Raw genomic sequence first — 21078 nt, 5'->3', positions numbered from 1 at the left:
ACTTTTCTGCTGTTACCTGCAATTCACTTGAACCAGTAGTTAAAGTTCCTTTGATCAAGTTAGCAAAATTTAATTATGTCTAGAGTAAAAACAATAGTTAAAAACTCCCAAGTTAAAGCGTGGCAGCAGCCAACCCCCTGTTCAGTACTCACACACTCGACACACCAACTTCTCTGTGGGATCGACCCCGAACTTGCCGCTTTACTGTTAAAGTAGTGCAAAATTGAGAGTTTACAAATTACATTGGTAGGAAACGAGCGAGAGCGAGTTCGAATCGATCAATTGGCAACGACATTTGCTAACTGATCCAATCGGTTCGGTTATCTTCAATATAACTTGGTCCGAATTCATGCCCCTCTCGAGGCCTTCCACCCACTGACCGCGAGAAATACCAACGGTTAGTAGGAAAGCTCATCTATCTTTCTCACACTAGGCCTGACATCACATATGCATGTGGAGTGGTCAGTCAATTTATGCAGCAACCTCTAGAAGACCACATGGACGTAGCCATGAGGATTGTAAGGTATTTAAAGGGGACATCCAGTTATGGAGTTTTCTTGAAAAAAAAGGACTTGGAAATTGATGGATTTGCCGATGTTGATTGGGCAAGCAATCCAGTTGACATGAAATCCACTGGAGGTTATTTTACCTTTATTGGAGGTAACTTAGTCACTCGGGGGAGCAAAAAGCAAAAATTCGTAGCCCTTTCAAGTGCGGAAGCTGAATTTCGAGGGATCAGAAGTGACGTAATGGAGATACTTTAGCTCAGGAGATTGTTAACAAAGATTGGCTTTCCACCTACCCGGAAAAGTCAATTGTTTTGTGACAATAAAGCGGCAATCAGTATTTCAAAAAACCTAGTACAACATGGCAGAGCTAAACATGTCGAAGTCGATCGCTACTTCATCAAAGAGAAACTCGAAAGCGGCATTATCGAATTTCCATTTGTCCGATCTGAGGAACAACTTGCAGACATACTGACTAAGGCGTTGAGTCCTAAAGTCTTCAAAGAATTTCTTGGAAAGTTGAGTATCGGAGATACTGTTGCTCAACTTGAGGGGGAGTGTTGGAAAGACAAATCTTAAATAGTCGTTCCTCATTTATTGTAGGAGAGTTCCTGAGTAGTAGAGAGTTCCTACGTTGTGTAGAGTTCCAAACTTCATTTATTGATGTACTTGAAGAGTCTCAAACATCCCTATTTATACTAGGGTGATGAGCAAATGTAAGACACAACAAAAAAAGAAAAATATACCAGAAATATTCTCTACTCTAAAATGGCTATCCAATCTTCATCTACCTCTCTCGATTACCATCTTTAAGAAAAAGTAAAATAAAAAATATAAAGTAAATAAATAATGATCAAATGTGTTACTAGTACTAAATTACTATACTGACATAAATTAATTATTAGTCTATATTCTTACGATTTGGTGACGGCACTAATCGTCATAATCACGAAAGGTTGAAACACGTTAATGACTATTAACCTATTGTGTCTATTACATGTAGTCAACTTCCATCACCCTAATTATTTCAGATGTTTGGAAAATATTTCCTTTTTCCACAAATGTGGACGTTTTTGTATGTGTCTAACGTTAGAAGGTACAACATTATTGAGGGTAAACATCATTTTATTGAGTGTAAACATAACTTTTAGCAAAAATGTATATTTCGTCTATAAAATAATAGGTTATTATATTATCACTATAAATATGTGTTATCATATAATCACATCCCTTCGTACCCCTTCGTACGTATTTATAAAGATATTTGTGTATTGAAGCAAACAAGACATATTAGGGTATTATTATAAGTACGTTGTATATTTTAATCACTGGTTGCATATGAGTTTTGGTTAATAATGTAAGATTGTAAGTACATGGTTTGGCAAAATAATCATAAATGTTATTTTTAAGATGACCTAACGATAAAGTGAGGATAAAGTGAGTATTATCCGATGTCAAATGTCTCAAATCCGAATTACAAATTTAAATAAGAATATCTTTTAGTCGAGTCTACTAAACTTGATTAGTATTTGTAAAAATTGGTTCACTTGAATGTGGCTTACTTGTTGAACTTATTTGAATCTAGATATTCACCCTTTTACCATAATTAAAAATCATGAATTTAGAGATACTCTAACCTTTGATTTTTCTCGAATGCTGACTATAAGATGGTCTATGTCAACTTTTGTGGACGACACTTCATTTAAAGAAAAAGGTTAGCATTCTCTATAAAAGAAAGAGTTTAATAATTCTATGCATTTTTTGTACATTATCCTTCAAATACGTAATTTTCTATTTTCTCAATTTTTTATTACTTCAAATAAACACTCCATGCTTTAAATATTGGGTCAAGTATTTCAAGTTAAAATCCTTTACTAATATAGAAATTAGTTCACCATTTTTTCATTTTACATAAATACTGCCATAACTAACTAAAAAATAACACTCGATTTGATTAATTAAGTTACATACTTTAATTAGTAAAGCAATTAATTAAGTTTGGATTCAGATCTAGCATTTCCCTTCCCTAAGTAAAAAATAATAATTCATCTGATTAAATTGTAATATCATATTATTTGATCTATTATTCCGTTATGGTGATAGAGCAACCCAACTAATTACAATCAGTTTAAGCAACCACTTTGATTTCATTACCAATAACAAAATAACGGAACTATTGACATCATATTAGTTAAAGACTATAATCACTAATTATTACTCAAATAATGATGATAAGCATGACCTCAACTACCAAACCATCTAGAATCATATTTACCTCAGAAATTGATAAATTTTAAAGCTAATTACAATTTCTAGACAGCTAATCAAGGCACCACATATTAGTCAAATCTTCTCTCTCCAATGTGGGCAATATATTTAAATGGCACATCCCACTCTCCACCATTGCAACATTACATTCATCCAATTCACCTACTAACTACTTCACACGAGAGAGAAACTCCCTTCATTGCAATGGCCAAAGTCTACATAGTGTATGTTATCTGATTTTTTTCATAATCTTTTTTTTTTCTATTAATTGTGCCCATCATAATATTCATACTATTTGAACATGTTGCATACTTTAGTTTGTATCAAGTTTTTTTTTCTGTATTTCAATTAATCAAATCTGCAGTAAATTTGATGTTTCTTGAAAGTTGCTACAGTCCCCTGTTTCTTGATTATACCATTTTCACCATCCTTTTACAAAGTGGGAAGTTTGTATTTTTAAAGTATACCCAAATCCTCATTAAATCTGCTATCCCTTTTAACTGATCATGTGATTGTGTTAGTCATTGGGAGTCCTGTTTCAATTAATCAGATATTGTACTATTTTTAGGCAAATCTAGACCTGAATTCAAGTTTAAAATGTCATTGGACAAAATTGGGTATTGTCCAACTTATTGATTTTGCATTCTATTTCCAATCAAACAATCATAGTTGGCCATATAGTGTAATACAAGTTCTACTATTTTTAATCTGGGAATTTTGATCATATTTAGTAGTCCGATTCTTGTGACATACTAATAGAGATTATTGCCTATAGCTAAGAAGTTTTGAGTTAAAAAATATACAAGTAGAAAACTCATATCGTTACCGTATAGCTACTATTCCATGTACGGCCATGTCGAGAAGCTGGCACACGAGATCAAGAAAGGCGTTGAATCCGTGGAAGGAGTGGAGGCCAAATTGTGGCAGGTTTGGAGATTTTTCTAGCTCAAATTTTGAATTTGCAAGTGAGGTGAAGTGTTTTTGATCGTGTAATCGAATTCAAACAGGTGCCCGAGACTCTTTCTGACGAGGTTCTCGCGAAGATGGGAGCCCCGGGAAGAAGCGATGTGGCGGTGATCACCCCAAATGAGCTAACTGAGGCTGATGGCATTATATTTGGCTTCCCAACTAGATTTGGGATGATGGCTGCTCAATTCAAGGCGTTCTTTGATGCGACCGGTGGTTTGTGGAAGACCCAGGCTCTGGCTGGCAAGCCGGCCGGGATCTTCTTCAGCACCGGGTCCCAGGGAGGCGGACAAGAGACTACGGCGTGAGTTATTGATATCATGTTTTTGTGAACATGTTTGATGGCCTTAAAGTGCTTGTAGAGATCATAAATGTCTATGATTGTTAGCTTTGACCGGTCAACTTACCGGTCAAGATCTTGATTTATGAGACTGTCTCGCACAAGACTTATTTTCGAAAATTTTTAAATTATCGATAATTCTGACTCTGTTACTATCTCGTATGTGTAGATTGACCGCGGTCACGCAACTCACCCATCACGGCATGTTATTCGTGCCGATTGGGTACACGTTCGGTGGTGGCATGTTCGAGATGGAGAAGATTAAGGGTGGCAGCCCTTACGGCGCGGGGACGTACGCTGGAGACGGGACGAGGCAGCCTTCAGAAATCGAGCTCGGACAAGCTTTCCATCAAGGGAAATACTTTGCAGGAATTACAAAGAAGCTCAAACAAGTTGCCTAATATCATCATTATACCAGAATATGCATCTCTACAATTTTATTGTATTTCATCCAATTTCTGCTTTGATTTTTAAAAGTATGCTATTTGAGTTTTTGAAGTGTATTTCATAGATATATCATAATGGTGTATTATATTTGGCTATCCTATTTGTGTAGAACTATATATTGAGATTGATGCATTTGGTTACACTTTTAATGTACGGAATGTGTTTTGTTTTAGAATAACACTATCACTTAGATGAATCCAAATATAAGTATCTTGGGCCATCAATAATTGGGCTTGCGGTAATTTTAAACATGATGATTTAAGTTATAGGATGACAAATGCTAAAAAATTAATCAGATTGCATTAGTAAGAAAATATCTAAAAATCAAACCAACTAAAGTAATCCAGCAATATATTTTAAAATAAAGTAGTCTGTGACTGTGTCTGTCTAATACCACCAACCAAACACCCATATATTTTCTATTTTTATTATCTTCGTTCTATTCACTAGTAAATAGGGACAATATTTTCTCTACTTTATATTCTCCATTAATATATTAAACAATATTGCAAATTTCGTACTGAAAAAGAAATATCTCTCTTATTTTGCCTCAACATCTTGGCATAACTCGTCAAAAATAAAATTATACTACTCCATACAATATCATCGGCAAATTACATAAAGATTTCGGGAGCCAAGATATGGACGCATAAATATTGTATTTCCTTCTGTCCCACAAGAATATGCGCTCTTTCTTATTTAGTCTGTCCCACAATAATATTTACTTTCTAATTTTTGAATTTTTTTTCTCTCTAATAAGATGAGACCCATTCTCCACTAACAATACTTTAATTAATTTTTCTCTCTACATTTCTTTTACTTTACTAATTTTGTATTAAAACTCATGTCGAACCCAAAGTGTCTATTCTCATGGGACGGATGGAGTATATAACTAATTTATTTTTAGTGTAATTTAGAATATTTTTAGTATTTATATAAAAAACTAATTTATTTAAACACAGGGCAACTAATACGAGTGAACTCGTATCGGAGAAGAAGGTGGTTCTGCCACCGAGATGAAGTATTCCGTGGCGGAGGATTGGCGGTGGAAGAAACTTGCGGAAAAATAAAGAAGAAAAGATAAAAGAATGATAAAAGATAAATTGATTTGATATTTCTTGAATTGATTAAAATGGAAGTCTCCTACACATATTTATAATATGTGGGGATATAATAATATTCTACCAAAATATAGTAAATCAAATATAATAATATCCTAACCAAAAGATATGGTGAATCAATAAACTAGGAAAAGATGTGATAATTCAATACTAAATAAATAATAAGATATTTGGGATATTTCCGAAGATATGCTCATATCAGCAACTTTAATATCCTTTTTTGCTAACCTTTCAAATAAATTAGAAAAGCATCTAGTATATCATCCGATGTATATACTATGTGTGTGAGTGTGTGTAAAAGGAAATGATAATAATATAGGAACTAAATGATATGTTTATCCAAAGAAAGTAAAGTGTAAATATAATTATTGCATGTCAATTTACATGCGGTGATGTTGATAAAGCAAAACACTTTTTCGATTTTGTTAAGCTTCAAAAGGAAGTATATATAGTGAAATGTTTGACAATTGACATGATGATTACAGCAAAGTAGCGTATAGAGTATCAAAGCAAAGATTTTAGGTAAACGAATCATATGAAATTCATCATTTGGCAAAGTTATGCTTTTACTTTCTAGTGTATTCAATCGCTCTTTCCTCTTCATCCTCTTAGCATAAAAATAATATATTTTGTACATTTGTTTTTCAAAAAGATGAGGAACAAGGGGAATTGTAATTGGCATAGTCTTCATTCTTCCTAAGATATATAGATTAAAAATTGCAAGCTTGTGGTGATAGTAGTACTCTAACAAAATATTACTCCATATTTATAAAATTTAATGTTTGAAAGTCTATGATAATTAAATACTTCAAAAATGTGTCTAATTCATCAGACCTTGCGCGGGAAAACAAATAAGGTATGTAAGAGCATCATTAACGCATGGGGCCGGGCCGCAGTTGGGTCCCGGCCCGCGTCACGCAGCGATGGAGGGGAGGATTTTCCGGCTTGGGCCGGTCCCGGGGACGCAGTCGTGGCCTCGGGACACGCTCGGGGTCCTGCCCTGCTCAGGGTTATGCGAATCAGGACGTGCCGTGACAGGGTCCGGCCCAGCGTTAATTGGTGCTGGCCCGGCTCGGGATGCAATTTTAATTTTTTTAATATAAAATCAAAAATTTAATAGTGAATAGTGCAATTTAATAGTGCAATTTAATAGTTGTAGTCCGGGATGTGGCCTGGGACTCAAATTTAGGAGAATGATGATGTGGAGGGGACTTGGGGCTTGAAATGAGGATGTGGTTAAGGATGCTCTCTAAGAAGGCACTACCCAAACGTGGAAGCAAGGGCAAATAAATGCATTGGAGGGCGTCGTGCACTAGGTGCTTACACACATTGACACGTAAGGGCACGGTGATACCATTTTTTTTAGTATTTGTTAATAATTCAAGTATATAAATTGTCATGTTTAATTTATATAGAAATATTATACTCCTAGATTAGTGGTAGGAGATGTTTCTTTTGTTGAAGCTACGTGGGTTCAAACCCCAACACATTTTTTCATAATATTTTTTAAATTATTTTAGTTATTTAAACAATGTATATTTAAAAAGTAATGAATTCATATATATGGTTGATTTATCTTTTAAAAATGAGGATTCGACAGCATTTGCATTGCCATCAGAATTTTAAAGTTAAGCGTGATTGTATGAGAGTAGTACTAAGATGGTGAGTCCTTGAGAACTCGTGTTGCACCCTTTAAAACAAAAAGAACTTATATGTTAGACTTGACCAAACCTATATACTAATAACATTGATACATCTTAATTTGTCACGCTACACATAGTTCATACATTCAGCACATTATGAATGCAAATACATATATTGTACAGTTACTTTCAAAATAAAGTATGGTGTTAAATTGTTTTTAAACTTTTTACAAAATAAAGTGAATATCTTCCCATCATAATTTGATGAACACCGATACTATACATAATTAATTTCTTCAAATTCAATTTCATATCAATTCCTCCGAATTCAATTCCACAAATTTTTAACCAATGCAATTCCAATTTCGTGTACCGGATCATACCCTAGTTCTTTCAACAATCTTATTTTTCTTAATTGAAAAATCAAACTTTTGTTTTATTTAAGTAGGTACTAGTATGTTCATTTGATTCGACTAGATCAAACCTCACAAGTTTTGTAGTACTCTAATACAAAGGTGCTTAGAATTGGATTTTGGATTAATTCATGCAGTCCTCGTGCATGCAAGAATTTATTTCATCTTGTGTGATGGTATAGTGGTTTGTTTATTAAAAACTCATGCATACATTTTTTTTGTACAGAATTGAAAATTGATCAATGTTGGAAAATCTTAATTCCAAAAGAAAATCTGGTCTACATATTATGCAAAAAAAAACTCCATGCCACTTTTACATATAAATTCACCTATAGGCATTATAACCTATAATGCAGACAATTTATAAACTAATGAACACAAAATTAACCAATAAAAATCCAAAATTTATAAAAAAAAATGTAATCATGCAGTGGGGCTTGCCGTACGCACACGCGTAAGTAACAAAACAACACCACCCACTCATCAATATACAACAAACCCTAAAAGCCAACTCCACTAAAACCTTCATAATTCCAAAATTAAATTAAAAGTTAGGTAGGTAACATCTCCAAATAAATAATAATACAAACCTATCTCAATATTTTCCATCTTTATGCATAAATAAAATAGGAGTCGGTGGACAATATAATATGCATGGAAATGAGTTGTACTTAGAAACAGGAACAAAACCTCCATACAAGCTAGCTGCTAAATTCAGCTGAAATTAAAACTGATAATTAATCAAAGCATAAACATGTATGCTTATAATTAATCAGATCTCCTAAACTAATCAAACCTAAAGCAAAATTTAGCACTTGTTCCCGTTTCTCATCAACAACACCTTAAATCAACAACTAATTAAAACAATTTATTTATTGTATTATTGTGTTTCTTAATCATTTGCTAACCTTCATGATGATACATAGCTGTCTTCTCTCCTTTTCTCTTTTCCCCCTCCTTTCCCTTGTCTTGCTTTTCATCAATACTGAAACAACAATGTGGCCTCCAATTCTGCAACACACACATCTCTCTCTCTCTCCTCTCTCTATATCATCCTTTTTCTTGGACTAGATAAGTTAAAACTCATGCTTTTTCCTTCTCTTTTTTTTTCCTTTTTCTTTTTTGTTATATTTTCTTTTTTGTCTCTCTTCTCCTACCTGAAGCTCCCCCCGAATGTGGGCGTCCAGAAATCGGGGGTAGTCTCAGTAGCCACCGGGAAAGTGCTTGATATCGGCACGAGGCAAAGGCCCCTACTCTTTAGGTCTTTTATTGTGTCTTCTTGGTCCTTAATTTTGTCGTAAGCCTACGAGTAATAACATTATATAAACATGAGTTAATATATCAAAACATTCATTTTGTTTTTGTAAAAATAAAAATTAAAAAAAAGGCCAAAAAGATACAAAAGGTTAAAGACAATAGTCATATATCATTTCTAGATATTTACTAGGCATAAATTGATGTCAATTTATTTGAAATTTAAAACATTTTCGTGTGCACCATCCCTTAGCACATGGTGTCGTGGGCCAAAATTGGGCAAAAAGTGTCAACATGTTCCGTGTGAAACGGCACCGTTTACGACTCCACAAGTATTTCCATTAAGCTTATAATATATCAAGTGATTTGTAAAATAAGTAGTAAATTTTAAAAAAAAAAAAATTGGTTCGTGGATGCAATTGAAATCAAAGCAATTTAGGTCATACCTGTTGGCGTTGCAATGGAGGCGGTCCATTCTTCAAATAAGGAGTGCTTAGTACCTAAAAGCAAGTAAAAAATATAAAGTATGCACCAAGATTAAATTTAGAAATAAAATTAATTTAAGTGGGATATGTTAACTTACATTGACTTGATCGTGGAGCAATTTTATATAGTCTATTGCTTCATGGAGAACTGACGCAGTATCAGTCTGTAACAACATTAAATCACATTTTATTACCAAACATTTCAATTTCAAAATTTTGTGGTTATTGCCTTCAAAATACACAACTTTGGTACATTTATAGCTCTGCGCACAAAGTTCAGATTTTGTCATCAATTTAGTTCACAAACTCTAAATAGAGTAAAAATACAATTTCAATTAGAGTAATTTAATTATAAAGAAGAAGAATACTAGTTAGTCCTTGCAGGACCAAAATGAGCAAAAGTTTGTACAATTAAACTCTAAAATTTACAGCTACATGTTGTTGGAATGTAACAAATGTAATAAATGTTTGTATAATAGAGAAAAAAACACTGAAAACTGGGAGTATATAGAAGTAGAATCAACACGAGCAAAATTTTTTGTATTTGAAGGCATGAATTAACTCTAAAATAATTTACAATTTCAAAAAAATAAAAATCTGGATTTTTTTACCTTTCCAAAGGGTGAAACCAACTGCTGGAGCGCAGTAACTCGGTCCCCCAGCTTCTCTTTTCGGACCTATTGAAGAAAGTCGAAATTTTATCACTCCATTTTCTAACACCCATTCTAATTTGTTTTAAATAAAAAGCCAAAAATAAACTTACCTTAAAAGTTGGCGATGGAGTTTCGATTCTTGCACGCTTTAATGAAGGTTCATTCCCATCCTTCATCGCCGCCGCGTCTGCTCCCGCAGCCTTCCGGTTAACATTCTATAATATACAAAAATTATTCTTTCTCAAATTAGGTTTTATCTAGAAAACTAAACCTAGAAAAGTTCAAAACCTCAAAATCTGCATACATACACTTCATTTTATTCATGCTAAGCTATTTATTTTGATTACTAAATTAGTCATCAAATAGTAAAAATTGAATTCAAGTACTCCTTCCGTCCCAATAAATCTGAAATATTTGTTTTGTGAGTTAATGAATAGAGAGTAAAGTAAGAGAAAGGAAAAAGTAGAGATGATATTTTTTTCATTTTAAGAAACGTTTTATTTTTTATGAGACAACCCAAAAAGGAAAATGTTTCATTTTTAATAGGACAGAGGAGTAATTAATGCTAAAACTCACCTTGAAAAATAAAATAAAATATCTAAACACATGCAAGTTAATATATTGATACAATCACCTTTGAACCGAAGTTCTGGTGATGGAGTTTCGGTTTAGCAAGAGCTGAAGGGATGAGCTGCGGCATCGACGACGGGAGAAAGCTCGCTCCGGCCGTCGCATTCCAGAAAGAAGCGTTGTTGATGAGCTGAAAATTGTTAGCAATCTGTTGCTGCTTAGGAAAAGAAGGCCTCAAATTAGGCGGCGACGGAAAATTATTCGCCGGATTTTCGAGAAGAGGCTCAGTGTCAAACAGCGTGTGCAGTAGCGAAGAAGTGTAGCTGTACGACGTCGTATTTAGCGGGAAGCTCGTGGCTGTGTTTGCGACGGAATTTGTTGGCTCGAGATTGTTCATGTAAGAATAATTTTGTTGTGATATTGCGCTATCATGGCTGCAAGAAGACAAGGAGATAACTGTGAGTTTGATTAATCAAGTTGGTTTGCCTTTTTGCATTTGTTACAAAGGAAACAAGTCGAAAAAACACAGCTTTTTTTAGGGCAGCTTCTGAATTTTTGGACCATTTATTAGGGAGGTTATGAAATTGGTGATTAATTCGAGAGAAATTAAAATAATTAGTATGTGAGAAATATTTCTTACATCAAATCTTGATTCCAATCGTCGGCAATCATGTGAAAAGTTGAATCCATCGGCATGTTTTGTGGCTTTGGAGCTTCTTGGAGGACGACGGAGCTGCCGGAGCCGGTGGAGTCGTTGCTGATGGACTTTGCGGTTTTGACGAGGCTAGGGTTCAGGCAGCCGGAGTCGTTGACTGTAGCGGAGCACGGCGATGAAGCGAAGAGATTTCTTGAGGGATTCCACCAATTTCCTCCACAAACTACCGATTGGAATTCTTCTTCCATGATTCTTGCTAAGACTTGTGTTTTCAAATTTTCAACTTTGATTCAACTTTTGTGTAGGAAATGAGAAGTTTTGGTTTTGAGATGGGATATGAAATTGGATTTTAGTGGATGTAATTGTATATATATGTGTGCTGAGTTACATTTTTCTATTTGTGGAAATGGAAAAAATTATAAATGAAAAAAGTGAGTGAAATAGATTAAGGAATGTGGTTGACATTCGGAGGAGATTGTGATTAGAATTACTATGAGACAACTAAAGAGTTTTGTTATACTAAAAAAGGAAATTTGGTGGAAATAAACTTCTTTATCGTTTGCAATGATTATTATTATTTTATTTTATTAATGTCCCTAATGTGTTTAGTTTTGTATTTTTGTGTGGTGATTTAAATATTTTGTGGGTCGCTTATGAATAAAGGAGTATGGTTTGATGGGGTACGAATGTTTGTACCTTTTTACATGTTAAGAAAATTCTGCGGCTGAAATTGATTTAAGGGACGAAATGGAAATTTCACCTTCTTTTGCTCACTTTACCTTCAAGATTTCAGACAATTTATAATGCTAATCTCTTATTCTTGTTGCTAAACCATACTTTATTATGCGGACATGCTTTAGTACAATATGGTATTTATCATTTTTATATTACTGCTACCAACAAATTGTATGTCAATACTCAATACCCGGCCCTTACCTAATTAGTTTTTGTAATTTTAAAAATAAATGAACTAATAAAATAGTACTAGTTATTTTGAAATAGTAAAGCTAAACTATGTTTTGATATAAAAATATTAAAAATAAATTAATTCTACTATTTTATTCTTTAATTCACGATTAGAACATTTGTGAATTTTTGGCATTTTGCAACGGGCCAAGAATAGATTCCGTCAAGAATTACTCTGCAAATAGTGTTATTTACAACTAAGAATATATATAAGTTTGTCACGAATTATGTTGGTCCAAAAGTGTACGAAGGGAGTACAAAATTTTGCTAATTTAGCTGGAATTAGTCATGATAATACCTAAGATCAACAAACTTGTGACGACTGAGTTCTTCAAAATGACTATTCATTTTTATGCATTAAAAATGCTAAAAATAATAAAAATAGTACTCCCCCGTCCCATAGTAAATGTCACACTTGGGAAATGACACGGGATTTCAGGAGATGTTATTTTTGTGTGTTAAGTGGTGAGAAAAATATAATTTTATAATTGATGTGAGAAGGAACTTTTTCCAAAAGAGAAAATATGATATCTTTTGTGAGACAAATTAGAAAATCGTATTTTAAACTGCTACTTCTCTGAGTTAAACATTTTCCACTAAATGTGATTGTATGCATTTGTTGCGGATGACTTTGACAAATAAAAAATTTATAGGGTTGACTAGCGTGTGACAATTTGATATATCACGCATGTCGGCATGGGTTTGGGTGCCAATTTGAGGTCGGTAGATATCATCTTTAAGAGTTTTCAAGCAATTATATTGAAAGAAGTAATTAATGGATAACTTAACTTATCAAGAATTAAATCGAAGGTTTGAATAGGGTCAAATTCCAAAAGCTCATATATAAGTTTCTTTTATTAAATTTGATAAGATTGTTATAAATTTTTATTCTTATTTGAATAGCTTAAAGATAACTTAATTTGAGAACCTCATATATAGTTTTGGAAAAATAGATATAGAAAAACCATGCCAAGCTATGTTAGGACTTAGGAGTAGCCTTTTTAACATAATGTGATGCAGTATCAACTTGGAGATTTCATATTATCACACACAAAGACGTGTGATAATAAAATATTTTATCAGGAAGTGAGGATATACATTCGATTACACAATACTCCAGCTACATTTTCTTTAGTCCATCTTTAAATGTCGCATATAATTAGCTTGGAATATTTACTAGTATTAAATATTTTATACTCTTGCGTCCACAAAAAATATACAAAGTTGTAAAAAGTACGGATTTTTTAATGCACAATTGGTAAAATAAGAGGGGAAGAGAGAAAATGTGGTGGAAGATGTGTTAGTGGAATGTGAGGTTCATATATTTAGAATGATGTGTAGGGTTAGTATTAGTTTAAAAACTTTTCATTTTTAAAATTAGTCTAATTTTGGCGGAAGGCTCAAAATAGCAAAACTAGTCTTTTTTTTTTGGACGGAGAGTATATTATTTTTACTAATTGGATCTCACATTTTATAAACTCATTTCACTTACAATTTTTAACAAACTAATTAATGTGTAAAAGTATTACTCATATTATAATGATTTTTCCATCTATTTTCTTCAATATTTTTATGTTAAAAACTATATGTAAAGGTGTGACATTTATTAATCATGGGGTGTACAATATTTTCTTCAATATTTTCAGAGCTAGCGTCGATGTTAGGTGTGTTATTATGTTATTAATTAGATTATATAAATTTATAGATACGATAAAATATAAAAAAGCATGACATGGAGTATATATAATGTTCACAAAAATATGCCCAAAAAATTGAATTGAAAATTCGTTTGGTGCTACTTGGTCATTGTCCCTATCTAGTGAATCACAAAGCATGAATTAAATTTATTTGTTTTGGAGTAGTCGAGATGAAGTTGAACTAATAAGAATGCCAATATTCCTTTTGCATCTAACTTTGCTTACTTCAACTATATAATATAGTAAGCTCCTCAAATATATATTTATTTATTCATATGATAGTGGGGCCCGGTCAGTGCACGCGCATTATGAGTCGAAAGCAATGATTGTGACTGTTTCATTCTCCTAATAAAGACTATTTATATATGTATGATTGTTATTTCCACTTTAATTATATGGTTTTAGACATATCTATACATATATAGTATAATCGTATAAGAGAGTTGTTTATTAGCACTTTAATTATGCTTTTAGGTTCGCTAAACGGCCATGAGCTGACACATAGAAGGATAAAACAATCTTGAAAGCAACTACTAAATTAAAGGGATAATGACTTTCTTAACCGATTTATCATGATTTGTCGAATCAAAATTTCATATTTCAATATATACTTAATGTTGCCTTTGGTATAGAATTTTTGGAACAGATATTCTTAAACCATCATATAATCATTATAAGCTATATTTAATGATACTGAATTTTTTTTTATATCTTATTCAAGTCGAACATACGTACTATGTCTTACTTGGAAAGGGAAATTGGACGAAATAAGACCGTGCAATATTAGGGTCCATTGTTTTTGGTAAAATAAATCACAAAATAATTTAAAATTCTAAGCAAAAGAATTTCTTATAAGGTTGTAACACACAATTAAACTTGAAGATACAAGTTGAATGATTTTATTGGTAAAAGTTATAATTAAAAGTACACAAGAAATGGGGGAACTTATCTAAATTGTTAGCCACTTAATTACAGCTAGAATTATGCTAGTAATATTCTTTTAAGAGAATAGTCCCATAGTTTTATTTAATGTAGAGAGTAAGTTATTTTTTGGAATAAAACGTGGAGAATTTTGATGTTAGAATCAACGATATGAAAAGAGGACATCTGGACATACGTACCATTATAATGAAAAAATTGTTTAGCTGAATTCTCACAAATTGATGTTTTTATTTTGTTTTCTTTGATTGCAGTTGGTGTAAAAATCATGGATTAAATATGCCCGGTCAATGGATTTTGACCAAATAATAAATGTGACGAGACATTTAATTTTGTGAAATTAAATGACATATCGTCGTTCTACATTTTACGTAGGTAAATGTAGTATATTCACTTTCTCAAATCCGATTTCCGGTGAGTGAGAAATAGTGGATTAAAGTTGGGCATAATTAGCTTTTAATTAAAGCTTAGAGTTGGAGCTTAGGGAATAATTAACTAAGTGTTAATTATCCCACATTGGAGGATTAACACATCTTTAATGTGTATAAATTAAGTGACTTTATGTTACTTAATAATTATAGTGGACCAAGATGGGTGAAAGAGCCCACACGCGCGCACACGCGCGCGCCGCCGCCGCCGCCCGCCCGAGCCCGTGCCCGTGGTCGTGGTCGTGGTCGGGGCCGCGGGCCGCGGGCCCGATCTTGATCTTGGATCTTGGCAATTGGTCTTTGGGAGGTCTTTGGGCTTGGTGCTTGGCCCAAACTATTCTTTTTGGACCACCGCCGAGTCAGCAATCCAAGTGGCTTGACACGTCGTCAAGCGAGGCACAGTCACGGGTGCCACGTGAGAAGCAATCCATGCATCACTACACAATTCAAAAAGCATTCTGCATCATAAGCTCTCTCCCTCTCCCTGCATAGTTTTTCTGTCGAAGCTCTGCCCTCTCCTCCATCCAGTTCGCCGGAGCTCTGTTGATTGCGGTGCTGCATCAATAGAGACGTAGCCGTTTTACCTTTGGGGACGACACGCCAAACCGAAGAGCACTACCGGGGCGTATCTCGTCTTGCGGGAAGAGGCCTCCTCGACTCGGCTAATCACACTGGTTTAGTAGTTTCGATTATACGTTGTATTTTTAAGTTCAGTTCTTCCTTTTCTTTCTTTTGGGTTGTATTACGCCCGGTAGTTATCTTTGTAATCCCAGAAACCAACAATCGCAAGACGAGATAACTTGCCTTTGAAGGAATTTGGACTTCTAAACTGAACTAAAACTTCCGAAACATTAACACCTTTTGCTGGAGATGTCGACGGAATCCAACACTGCTGCTGCCAACTCCACCGCCGCCATTCCCTCCACCATGGCGACCACTGGATCGGTCAACACTTCATCGATTCCCTCGATGATGCCAACTCCCGGCTTCCCAGCCGCTTCATCCTCTGTCCCTTGGGTTTGGGACAACCCCTTCGGGGCGTCCACTGGTTCCACCTTTGGTGGTTCGGTTGGTTCCACTTTTAGTGGTTCCTTCGGATCCTTTAATGGATCGAGTGTTGGTGCCTTCGGGCTCAATACTGGTGTTGGATCTTCCGGGATCAACACGAATGTGGGGGGCACTATGCCCAACACGAATGTGGGGGGCACTATGCCCAACACGAATGTGGGGGGCACTATGCCCAACACGAACATGAATGGTGGGGGCACTATGCCCAACCATGTTGTTGGCTCCTTCGGGGGCAACGGAATTGGTTCCTACCAAGGACCAAGCGCGGCACCTTTGGCACCAAGAATGATGCCACCTGCCGAGAAGCCACCAAAGTTTGGAGGATCTGACTTCAAGCGGTGGTACCAGAAGATGTTGTTCTACTTGACAACATTGGGCGTCGCCAACTTCCTCACGGAGAACGAGCCGCCCGCACCAAGCGACCAAGAGACTAGGCTCGAAGTCATGGCAGATTATGAAGCTTGGAGGAAAGGAGATTACCTTTGTAAAAATTTCATTCTAAGTGCTTTAGATGATAGTTTGTACAATGTATACTCCAATGTAACCACATCTAAACAAATGTGGGAAAACCTAGAAAAGAAGTATAGCATAGATAATGCTGCTGGGACGGAACAAGTTGTAGCATCCAAGTTTATGGACTACAAAATGGTCGACTCTCGACCCGTCATGGAGCAAGTCCAAGAGCTCCAAATGATCATCCACTCATTAGTGGCTGAAGGGATGACCTTGCCCGATAAATTCCTAAGGTGCACGATCATTGACAAGCTCCCTCCAAGTTGGAAGGACTTCAAGAGTTATCTCAAGCACAAGCGAAAGCAGATGACCCTTGAAGACTTGATCGTGAAGTTGAGCATTGAGGCCGACGTGCGCAAAAGTGATCAGAAGGCTAAAGGCTTCACCCCAAATGAAGCCAAAGCCAACCTGTTGGAGCGGGGCGGTCCCTCCAACAAACGCCCTCGCCCAAACCGTCCAAATGACAAAGGGAAGGGAAAGCAGCCTTCAAGGAAGTTTGAAGGCGACTGCTACAAATGTGGCAAACCGGGCCACTTTGCCAAAGACTGCCGCAGCAAGAAGAAGAAGCCGGCAGCCCACGTCGTTGAGAAGGAGTTCAAGGACTGGGATGAGAACGACCTCATTGCAGTGGTCACTGAAGAGGTTAACCTTGTTGATAACAAGGGAGGCTGGTACATCGACACCGGCGCTACTGCTCATGTTTGCTCCGACAGGAGCAAGTTTGCCTCCTACACTGCTGTTGAAGGAAGGAAGATCAACATGGGGAATCAAGCATCGTCCGAAGTCCTCGGCGTTGGCAACGTGATTCTCATGATGACGTCTGGCCTAACTATCACTTTGAAGGATGTGCTGCATGTCCCGGACATCCGCAAGAACCTAGTGTCAGGATCAATACTAGTTAATAAAGGGTTTAAACTTGTATTTGAGTCCGATAGGTTTGTCTTGTATAAGTTTGGAAAATCCATCGGAAAAGGTTATGTAACCGATGGGCTTTTCAAGCTTAGTGTAGCAACTCGAAGTGTTGCGAAGCCATTGGCCAATAAGAATAAAGCATCTACTTCCTCTTATTTGATTGAGTCTTCAAATTTGTGGCATTGTAGATTGGGACATGTAAATTCAAAAGCCATTAAAAGATTAGTAAATTTAGATTTACTAAAGGCTAATGAATTGGATATCCAAGATAAATGTGAAATTTGTCTTGAAGCAAAAAATGACTAAGTTGCCGTTTCACTCGGTTGAACGAAGCACAAAACCCCTTGAATTAATTCACACGGATGTATGTGATTTAAAGATGGTGCAAACTAGAGGTGGTAAAAAGTACTTTATCACTTTCATAGATGATTGCACAAGATATTGCTACATTTATCTTTTAAAAAGCAAAGATGAAGCAATAGAGGCGTTCAAAAATTATAAGAACGAAGTTGAGAATCAACTTGGTTGTAAAATCAAAATGATTCGAAGCGATAGAGGAGGCGAATATGTAGCCCCGTTTGAGGAGTTATGCAACGCAAGTGGTATAATTCATCAAACAACTGCTCCATATTCACCACAATCTAATGGTGTTGCAGAACGCAAGAATCGAACTCTAAAAGAGATGATGAATGCACTGCTACTCAGTTCAGGATTACCACATAACATGTGGGGGGAAGCTGTTTTGACAGCAAACTATATCTTGAATAAAATCCCTCTCAAAGGAAAAGATGTTACTCCTTATGAGTTGTGGAAGGGAAGGAAGCCATCCTACAAATACCTCAAAGTGTGGGGGTGTTTGGCAAAGGTGATGGTTCCTCCGCCCAAAGAAGTTACAATCGGACCTAAGACGGTTGATTGCATCTTCATTGGATATGCACTTAACAGTAGTGCATATCGATTTGTTGTTAACAAGTCTGAAATATCGACTATCACAGTAGGAACAACAATTGAGTCAAGGAATGATGTATTTCTCGAAAATACCTTTCCTTGCAAAGATAAGGAAAAGGTATCAACCAATTCTGAGACAAGAATTGAAGAAGCCACTAGTTCTAAACAAGTGGAAGAAGAAGCCACTAGTTCTAAATCAACAGATGCGGAACCTGAATCGCGCAAGCGTGCAAGGCCCGATCCAAAAGATACAGTACTAAGACGTGGTAATAGAGTCAGAACACCAAAAACTTTTGGTCCTGACTACATTGCTTTCATGTTGGATGAAGAACCAACATCGATAAAAGTAGCCTTTGCTGGCCCAGACGGGCTGCATTGGAGAGAAGCTGTTCAAAGCGAAATTGATTCAATTTTGCTAAACCACACATGGGTGTTGGTTGATTTGCCCGAAGGTGCTAAACCTTTAGGATGCAAATGGGTTCTTAAAAGAAAGTTTAAGGCCGATGGAACAGTTGATAAGTATAAAGCCCGATTAGTAGTAAAGGGTTTTAAACAAAAAGAAGGACATGACTTCTTCGATACCTATTCACCTGTAACAAGGATTACATCTATCCGGGTGCTTCTCGCTATTGCTGCATTGCACAATCTCGAGATTCATCAAATGGATGTAAAGACCGCGTTTCTGAATGGTGAACTAGAAGACGAAATCTACATGGAACAACCCGAAGGGTTTGTAGTACCTGGACAAGAGAAAAAGGTATGCAAGCTCGTGAAATCCCTATATGGATTGAAACAAGCGCCATTGCAATGGCACTTGAAGTTTGATAATGTGATGTTATCAAATGGGTTTAAAATCAACGAGTGCGACAAATGTGTCTACATCAAGAGCACTAATAACGGTCATGTTATAGTGTGTCTCTACGTTGATGATATGTTAATCTTGGGTAGCAACACTCAAGTAATTAACGATACAAAGGCCATGTTAAAGAGAAACTTTGACATGAAAGACATGGGTCTAGCCGATGTAATTCTTGGAATGAAGATTCTAAGAACGAATGATGGAATCATCTTAACACAATCACATTATGTTGAGAAGATATTGAATAAATTCAAAGCCTATGATGGCGCGCCGGTTAAGACTCCAATTGAACTCGACGTTCACTTGAGCAAAAACAAAGGCGAGCCCGTTGCACAAGAAGAGTATGCACGGGTCATCGGGTGCATTATGTACTTGACTAATTGCACTCGACCTGACATTGCTTGTGCCGTGAACAAGTTAAGTCGTTACACGAGCAATCCAAGCAAAGAGCATTGGAGAGCTCTTGTGAGGGTTTTGAGATATTTAAAACACACTCAAAATCTTGGGCTACACTTCTCGAGATACCCCCGGTACTTGAAGGGTACTGTGATGCCAATTGGATATCCGATAATAGAGACTCACTTTCAACAAGTGGATATGTCTTTACTATTGGGGGTGGTGCTGTATCGTGGAAATCCACAAAACAGACCTGTATAGCCCGATCAACAATGGAATCGGAGTTCATTGCCTTGGATAAGGCTGGTGAGGAAGCCGAGTGGCTTAAGAACTTCCTTGAAGACATTCCATGTTGGTCTAAGCCAGTGCCACCAGTGCTGATTCACTGCGATAGCCAAGCGGCTATTGGAAGGGCAAACAATGGTTTCTATAACGGTAAGTCTCGACATATACGTCGACGACATAACACCGTGAGACATTTGATCACAACAGGGGTGATTACAATTGACTATGTGAAGTCAATAGATAATCTAGCGGATCCGCTAACCAAATGGTTAAACCGTGATCAAATGAATAAGTTGCTAGAGGGAATGGGTTTGAAATCCACAAACTAAAGAATTGTCATAGTGGTAACCCAACCATGATGACTGGAGATCCCAAGAACTTGGTTCAAAGGGACAACTAAGCTATGAGAGTTCATGGAAAAACACTCAAACTACATCTATTCCCTAGAGAGCAATAGAGTGTTGGAGAACTTGCCTCGTGGTAAAGGCTAAGTCTATGACTTTTAATGGTTCTTAAGGATCTCAAAGAGATGGAATTCTCAAAGAGACCAAGTATGGCAAGGTACTTGACTAAGAATCACCTATGTAAGTGCGAAGTGTGGTCGCTTCATAAAAAACGCACTTATGAATCCAAAGTGGTGTCCAAGACCGCAATGGACACAAAACGTGAGAACGGATGAGGTTGAGGTGTTTAAGCGTTAACACCATTGTCTCGGTGCACGCCGTGGGGGATTAGTTCAAAGCATC

General features: G+C 36.0%; 2 protein-coding genes across 2 annotated transcripts; one reads left to right on the top strand and one right to left on the bottom strand.

Moving 5' to 3' along the window:
- The first annotated feature begins 2844 nt into the window (after positions 1 to 2844).
- On the top strand, positions 2845 to 4680 carry LOC121785681 (NAD(P)H dehydrogenase (quinone) FQR1-like). The gene is made up of 4 exons (XM_042184085.1): positions 2845 to 2998; positions 3608 to 3701; positions 3782 to 4044; positions 4250 to 4680. Exons 1-4 carry the CDS (start codon positions 2868 to 2870, stop codon positions 4479 to 4481), a joined length of 720 nt encoding a protein of 239 aa, XP_042040019.1. The 5' UTR covers positions 2845 to 2867; the 3' UTR covers positions 4482 to 4680.
- Positions 4681 to 8341: 3661 nt separating this feature from the next.
- Positions 8342 to 11772, bottom strand: LOC121788050 (transcription factor bHLH112-like). Its single transcript, XM_042186908.1, has 7 exons — positions 11307 to 11772; positions 10731 to 11100; positions 10207 to 10311; positions 10055 to 10120; positions 9542 to 9607; positions 9405 to 9458; positions 8342 to 9007 (listed from the first exon to the last, which is right to left on the bottom strand). The coding sequence occupies exons 1-7, from the start codon at positions 11567 to 11569 to the stop codon at positions 8858 to 8860; spliced, it is 1074 nt and encodes a 357-aa protein (XP_042042842.1). The 5' UTR covers positions 11570 to 11772; the 3' UTR covers positions 8342 to 8857.
- Positions 11773 to 21078: the final 9306 nt, after the last annotated feature.

This window comes from Salvia splendens, chromosome 22 (assembly GCF_004379255.2).
Source record: "Salvia splendens isolate huo1 chromosome 22, SspV2, whole genome shotgun sequence".
In the NCBI taxonomy this organism is placed as follows: Eukaryota; Viridiplantae; Streptophyta; class Magnoliopsida; order Lamiales; family Lamiaceae; genus Salvia; species Salvia splendens.
Note: the sequence above shows the minus strand (reverse complement) of the source record. Positions and strands in the feature narration are given on the sequence as shown.

What these genes read in the sequence shown, in the direction of transcription:
- LOC121788050 (XM_042186908.1), bottom strand. Translation starts at nt 11,569, where the DNA reads ATGGAAGAAGAATTCCAATCGGTAGTTTGTGGAGGAAATTGGTGGAAT. An exon ending in GATTGGAATCAAGATTTGAT is followed by an intron (nt 11,101 to 11,306) that starts GTAAGAAATATT and finishes GTCTTCTTGCAG; the next exon opens with CCATGATAGCGCAATATCAC. An exon ending in CTCCATCGCCAACTTTTAAG is followed by an intron (nt 10,121 to 10,206) that starts GTAAGTTTATTT and finishes TTTCTTCAATAG; the next exon opens with GTCCGAAAAGAGAAGCTGGG.
- LOC121785681 (XM_042184085.1), top strand. Translation starts at nt 2,868, where the DNA reads ATGTGGGCAATATATTTAAATGGCACATCCCACTCTCCACCATTGCAA. An exon ending in ATGGCCAAAGTCTACATAGT is followed by an intron (nt 2,999 to 3,607) that starts GTATGTTATCTG and finishes GTTACCGTATAG; the next exon opens with CTACTATTCCATGTACGGCC. An exon ending in GGCGGACAAGAGACTACGGC is followed by an intron (nt 4,045 to 4,249) that starts GTGAGTTATTGA and finishes TCGTATGTGTAG; the next exon opens with ATTGACCGCGGTCACGCAAC.